This window comes from the organism of the source record quoted next, unplaced genomic scaffold (genome assembly GCF_019419815.1).
Source record: "Pyrus x bretschneideri cultivar Hongxiangsu unplaced genomic scaffold, Pyrus_bretschneideri_v1 Contig27, whole genome shotgun sequence".
NCBI classification, from domain to species: Eukaryota; Viridiplantae; Streptophyta; class Magnoliopsida; order Rosales; family Rosaceae; genus Pyrus; species Pyrus x bretschneideri.
In genome coordinates, this window is record NW_025999579.1 from 4,143,921 (window position 1) to 4,151,044 (window position 7,124).

Below are 7,124 nucleotides of genomic sequence, written 5' to 3' on the forward strand. Positions count from 1 at the left end.
GAAGGGGCCGAAAATCCTAAAAACAAGGCTGACAGTCTGACTAGAGTTCTAACCAAGTATGAACGCATACTCAATTCGAACACCTAAAATTGCCATTATTCTGGCCCAATGAGTGTTGTAGCATCATTTCACTTCGAGGATGGACTACTCCATCTAAGTAGAAGACACCATTGTAGATATTTGAACCTAGTACATGTTCATACCGTAAAAAAAATCTGCATTGTATGCGTTAAAAAATATGAGCCTCTTTTGAAGGACTTACATACACATAGTTCACCTCCTTGGTGGTGTTGAGAGTTGTCCCACATCGATGAGGGACAAGGTTTGTTATGTGCTTATATGGTCTTGGCTACTCCCCATATTGCCAATTGGTTTTATGGTGGAACCCAGTTTCATCATGATATCAGAGCAGGTTATCCTCGTGTGAAGCCAAACAGCCACACGCGCTCCAATGTTTGCATATGTGCTTATATGGTCTTGGGTTACTCCTCATATTACCAATTGGTTTTATGGTGGAACATCAATTTCATCCGGTGGTATCTCAAATCAATGATACGAAAAGAAAAAAAAACATACAAATGATAGTGGATTATTAGATAGCTAAAGATGGCGATGCATGTAAGAAGGGTTGGTGTAGTTGACAACCTTGCCCTCTCCACTCTCCATTCATCGTTTTCAACTGAAGTTGAAATATCCAATAATCCCCTCCTCCTCCTCCTCCTCCTCCTCCTCCTCCTCCTCCACACATGCATCCAAAGATTGGAAAACTGTGAAAACTGCGCAATCAAATCAGAACAAACAAAATGCCACAGAACACAGGCGCTTTGTCCAAAATTCTCCATCAAAATTCCAACGATTCCCATTACTAATCTCCGTAGTCTTTATAATGAGATGAAGAAAGCGGGGTTGTCTCCAAAAGTGTTTAGAGATTAAGAGAGTCATTGAGGAGTTCAACAAAATCGTGGTTCATTGGAGCCTTACAATTTGAAATGTTGTTATCGTAAGGAAGTGATTGTTGTATGATGGAAGACAAGTGCTAATCAACTATAAACATTGTAGTTGATATAAATTTGTCTAAGAGATAAAATGTCCAACATTAAAATATTCTGCGTCCGAAGGTGAAATAAAATCAAATACTAATGATTTTTATGAGAGTGAATAAGATAGCTGCCATTACCAATTGTCATGCTAATTGACACATCGCCATGATTGATGGTTCCTCCACTTGTACATGATATTACTGGGGAAACAGTGTTATCAAACAATAATTAATGGCAATTTCCTTCAAGGTTACAATTTTTCGTCTCAGAAATTTCTTCAGTACTGTGTAATATTGAATGATATGAGAATAAATAACTAAGATTAAACATAGAAAATTTAAATAGTTGTGGAAAACAAATCTTACAGCTATATCATATTGAATGATAGGTATCACTAAAACCACACCAATTTTAACATTTTTTTATAGACAGTTGCATGTCATTGTTCATATAAGTGTATGTATCATGTACGATATAAAATCAATTGACAATATGAAAAGTAATGCAATCTACTTATAAGCTCGTGTAATATGTTTTTTTTCCATCAATATGAGATTTATTCTCAATATTCATCCTCAGGTGTGACAAATTTGCAAGTCAAATACGTGGATAGTACAAACGGGGTAATGTGGAGCATGTGTGGTCGTTGGACTTCACATGTAAGACAACCTGCTTTGATATCATGAAGAAAGTTAAGGTTCACTATAAAATCATTGGCAATATAAGTAGTAGCCTAATTACTTATAAGCACATGCAAAGTCCATTATTTTTCTTTATGTGAGATTCATAATCTCAACACGTGCTGATGAAGATGGATGCTAAAATGTGGATAATAATGTGGGCATGAAAGTGAAGGTGGTCTGCCATTTTAAGAGGATGAAAAGGAAAATGCTAATTTAAGCGGATTCTTGTTGAACAATGAACATGGCCAGCTCCTGTTCATTCTTTAAGGAATCTTACCCACTCTATAAAATTACACATCCCCAACCAAATAGACAGGTACCACATAACATTACTGCACACATTAAATGTATATACAACTTCGGACGAACCCTATTTTTCTAATAAAGATGTTGTTTTAGAGTTTCGTTTAATACATCAGACTGTATAATTCCTTACTAAATAGTATTAATTTTGGTACCATGCACAAAATTGTTCCCTTATGCCTTCGTTTTCATAGCCAAGACTATAATGTATAATTCTAGTCGTATTGTGATGATTACATTATCCTTTAAACTGTCAAATGTCACATCCACTGCCTATAATGTATTATTTTAGTGGTGTGTTGACTATTATCTTTCATATTGTCAAACGTTACAATGAAGCGAACTAAGAATCTGGATACATAGGATTGTATTAAATGACTCATTGCACTATGTTTTCTTAGTTAGTTTTAAATAAACTTTATAAATTGCAATTGTAAAGAATAACCTTTTTCATAGTTATTTTTAAATAAATTTTTTAGTGATCTGGCACAATGCAAAAATCAAAGAGGAGGATGGAGGGGGTATAAGATTCCCTCCGGATAGGCTGTAGAAATCTCAGTGGGCACCCCATATTTTTTGGGTCATGCCCAATCAATTCCACATAGAGACCTCATCTCCTCTCCATCCTTCCCAGCCTCCCCTCCATCAGATTGAAACCCACTCTGGATTTCTGTGTCTGAAGCTTGAGGACCAAGAGATCTGGAGAGTTCAAGAAAGAGAAAGAAAGATTTGGGCTATTCTAGTTTTTGAATTTTTGTGAAGTGAGTCAGTAGAATAGGCTAATGAGGATCGTATAATTGAATTTAAGTGGTTCAGATTTCTCGATCTGCAGACATAGAAATCCAGACACAGAAATCCAGACACAGAAATCCAGAATGAGTCTCAATCTGATGGAGGGGAGGCTGGGGAGGATGGAGGGGAGAATAGGTCTCAATGTGGAATTGATTGGGCATGACCCAAAAAATACGGGGTGCCCACTGAGATTTCTACAGCCTTTGGCATTGTATGCCCTAAAAGAAGTAAAAGGAGAGGATGTGAAAGTAGCAGCCATTGGCTAGTACCCCACAGCTCGCAGTGGCACAGGCAAGATCAGGAGAGATTTTTCAGTGTGACCGTTACATGAGGTGGTACATCATGTGTTCTTATATAAATGGTGGATTATGTGTGTTAAAAGGTTAATAACTTAAAAATTAAAATTTTCCATCATTTGCATAAAAACATGTGATGTACCATCTGTATTCCCGTCGCAACTAAAAATTTCTCCAAAAGCAGATGGCCACCTTCCCTTCTCTGCTAGCTTCTCCCTCCCTTCCTTTCATTATTTGATCTATTATCTCTTCGTTATGGGGATATGTACAAGAAGAAGCTACATAAATTTCATCTGAGATGTGACCAATTATCTTTTAAATTTGTTTATATTTGGCAGAGGGAGCAATAAAACTCTAACTAGCCATTGGTATATTGATATTTTTCTTCAAATTTTACAACAATAACAAAACATTAGGATCACAAATACAATGAGTTGAAGTAAAATAAAATAGAGATGAACTTATCTGTAGAATAAGATAAAAGGTTGGCGGTGAAGAACTCATAATTGTCTTATACTCTTTACAATTTAAATTCTCTTGCTAGTGGATAAGGTTTAGTATTGGAATAAGACGTGTATTGTGAGAGCATGGACGATTCTTCTATAGTTACTAGGATATCTCTCAATCAAGCTTATTTTTAATTGAGAGATACTCATAATCACAATTATATATTTTATGTTCTACCAGAATAAGTCATACTACATAGGGACTACGTAATTGGTTAATCAGAGTTAATATTATTATTCTAACCATATTATGATTGCAAGATCACTTGAAATCACTTAAATAATAAGTTACTCGAAAATCAAGTAATCTGATTGATAAGTCAACGATACTCATATTAACTTTTACAAACCATTCATCCTCTCAGTTCTCACACCAAAGGCAGAAAACAAAAGAGAAAACAAAAGAATCTGCTTTTACACTTTCTCAGTGTTTTAGTTTTAGAGGAGCTTTTTGCAGCTGGATAATTGGCTCTGAGAAAATAGCAAAATGGTGCATAAGATGAAAGACCCAGGACCAAATGGTACCACAATGGGACACAAAAATATTGCTGCCTTGTGAAATTCACAGTCATCCCACCTTTAATTTGCTTTTTCCACCTGATATTTCTCTGTAATTGCTTTTTTGGGTCCCATTTAAAAAAACTTTAACTAAAGAGTCACCGTATTGGCTGTATGTATCAGCCAGCAGCCACATCCAATTCTATGAGAGCTTCATGAGAAAGAAGTTCTTCGTTCATTATGACTTGTGAGAACATATACTAATGGAGAAGACACCATATGCTAGAAGTTAAGGGTTTTGTTAGGGACAATGTACGTGGTCGGGTGACTAGCAGCCGTTAATCTGTATGAAATTTACTGTGATAATCTATTCTGGTCGATGTTTAATAATTACTTATGCACAAATAGGCGACTATCCTTAACTTTGAACGCAAAATACGTATTGTAGTTGTGCATTCAAAAAACTAGACCTACTACAAGGTATTTCTTCCTTGATAGCATGTGTAATGTTGAACAAGAATATAAAGTAAATACGAGATAATATAAAAAAATAAAATAAAAGTATGGGAGTGAAGGGTAACGTTAGAGAAACAATTTATTTAAACCATATGATATGATTGTCGATGATTGAATTATTCTTTAAATGTTGATTAACGTGTTTATTTACTATATATGACACATCAAATGGTTTACAAATGTGATCTGAAAAATTGGTCTAGCCAACATTAATCGAAAGTGAAATATCAAGGTGTGATGCCACATGACATGTGTGATTATGTAATTTGGTATATCAACACAAGGCTTGTGGATCTAATTTGCAATTGAATCATTTTTCTCTTTCCAGTTTTTGAAATTTCAATAGCCGAATTTCATCTTTCCATCTTCCCCTTTACTTGCAAGACAAATTTAAACTTGATGAAGTTCTATTAACCGTCTTAAATTATATTTTGCGTAACTAAATTCAACTAAATATCATTTACGAACTAAACAAATGAGAACTTTCAATTTTAGGATTTTTATCACAGTTGATCTTGAAATTGGACCGTTCGATCAAAATAGTTTTAAAAATAGAAAATATATCCATCTAGTCTCTGAAATTAAACCTGTAAAATCAGTTTGATCTAATTTCATAGACCAACAGTGATATTAAAATAAAAAAAACAAAAAAAACCTTAAATTTATTGAAAGATTATAGGAAAGGACAAATCCCTAAATGACTTTTTGGCAATACCGCGTGAGATCCATACAGCAAAAAGTTGTCACAAATCAAAAACATATTCATTTCCATGGATGAACAAAAATACAAATAGAAATATCAACACCAGAATATAATATTAACTCAAGATATATTATATATTTTCATTAATTACACAAAGTGAAGAAATCCCATATTAAATTAGTTAACCCCAACTATTAACTAATCGTAAGTTCTCTCAAAAAAAAAACTAAAAGAAAATGAGAAAATACTCACACAAAAAAAAAAAAAAATATATATATATATATATATATATCAAAAATAAGGGGAAATTAAATAATTTTCAATTACTTGACCACTCAAAATGGATGCAAATTCCTGCTAAGCCCATTCACATTCGAGAAAAACCCCACAAATTCCTGCCTGTACGGCAGAAACGACCGTCGTTTATCCCCTTCCTCCGCGGTCTTGCTCCTTACGACATAACGCTCTCCATTCTCCGACACGCCGCCGGCGCCGTCGACTCTTTTCCGCGTGACGTTATCTCCCTTGTTGTTTTCGGCTGTCTTGGTCGACGAGGGAGCCAAAAAGGCGAAAGTGTCCTTGCCTTCGCTGCTGCTCCGGTAAAGAAGGTTCCTAAACTTCCACCGCTTCGAGGAAGAACCGGCGGAGCTGCTCTTATTGCAGCCGCGCTGCCCAGGCGACGGTTTCGGGGGGGCCCACACGCAGTAAGTGTCAGTTGGCAGGTTCTCGAGGTCGTCGGCCTCGGATGACGAGCACGACGGCGTTTCGCGCTCGTCTTCGTTCATGAGCATTCTGAGCGGCGGACGACGTTGTTTCGGCTTCTTAACGGCGTCATCCACATTCCCGTTAGCATTTTTAGACGCAACGACGTCGTTGTGAGGTAATAATAAGCCTTGGTTGAAGAGAGGGTAGGCGGTGGGTTTGATTTGACCGTTGGAGAAAATCTCGTCGGCTGAGACGGGCGACGTGTGCGGCTGTCCTCCGCTGCTGACAAAAGAAAACTCAAACTCCTCCTCTTCTTCCTTGTGATCGTATAGAGTTTCCCAGTCGGACTCGTCGGTGAGTTGGTGGTCTTGGTGGGAGAACTCGTCGACGACTCGGGCGGCGATCTGGGCTAGTCTGTCGGAGGAAGAGTGGGTGTTGAAGCTGGGGGAGAGCGAGATCAACGGACCTGCGGCAGCAGCCTGCATTATTATCAATCTGGTAGAGCGCTCGGAGAGAGGAAAGATAAAGGGAGGGAAAGAGGGAGGGGTTGGTTGGGAATGAAATGGATTTGGGACTTCATAAATAACATTGTGTGAGTGGTTGCGAAAAATTGGCTTCAAATTTTCTATTTTATTATGTGTAATAATAACAATTCTAATAATATTAATGAAAAACTTGAACAGTAATCCCTACTTTTTGCTAGGGTAAATTATTTACAATAATTAAGCACCATAGGGCGGCCAGGATTAAGGACAAAATTTAGGTCCGCATTCCACACGACACTTCCTGGATTTGATTCCTAGCGCTAGTGAATCACACGATGGTGTCAAATGAGAGACTGAAGTGCATCTGTGAGTCATTCCGGGCCTCGAAATGATGGACTACCGTAGTAAAACCACTAGCTGGTCCCCTTTTTGAGAAAAAAAAAATATTTACAATAATTTGGAAAGGGAAAAGTTTCGAACCGTAAACGCATGAGGAAAAACATAAGACTCTATCCATTAAGATATTGAACCTCGTGCTATCTAACTTAAGTACTTAGTTTAATGCAAATTTAGATCTAGTCACTTTACTTTGATAGA

The 7,124-nt window shown here is 36.8% G+C and overlaps 1 protein-coding gene across 1 annotated transcript; it reads right to left on the bottom strand.

Annotated features, from left to right (window-relative positions):
* Positions 1-5,635: 5,635 nt before the first annotated feature.
* Positions 5,636-6,630, bottom strand: LOC103953027. Its single transcript, XM_009364746.3, has one exon. It carries the CDS (start codon positions 6,525-6,527, stop codon positions 5,673-5,675), a length of 855 nt encoding a protein of 284 aa, XP_009363021.2. The 5' UTR covers positions 6,528-6,630; the 3' UTR covers positions 5,636-5,672.
* Positions 6,631-7,124: the final 494 nt, after the last annotated feature.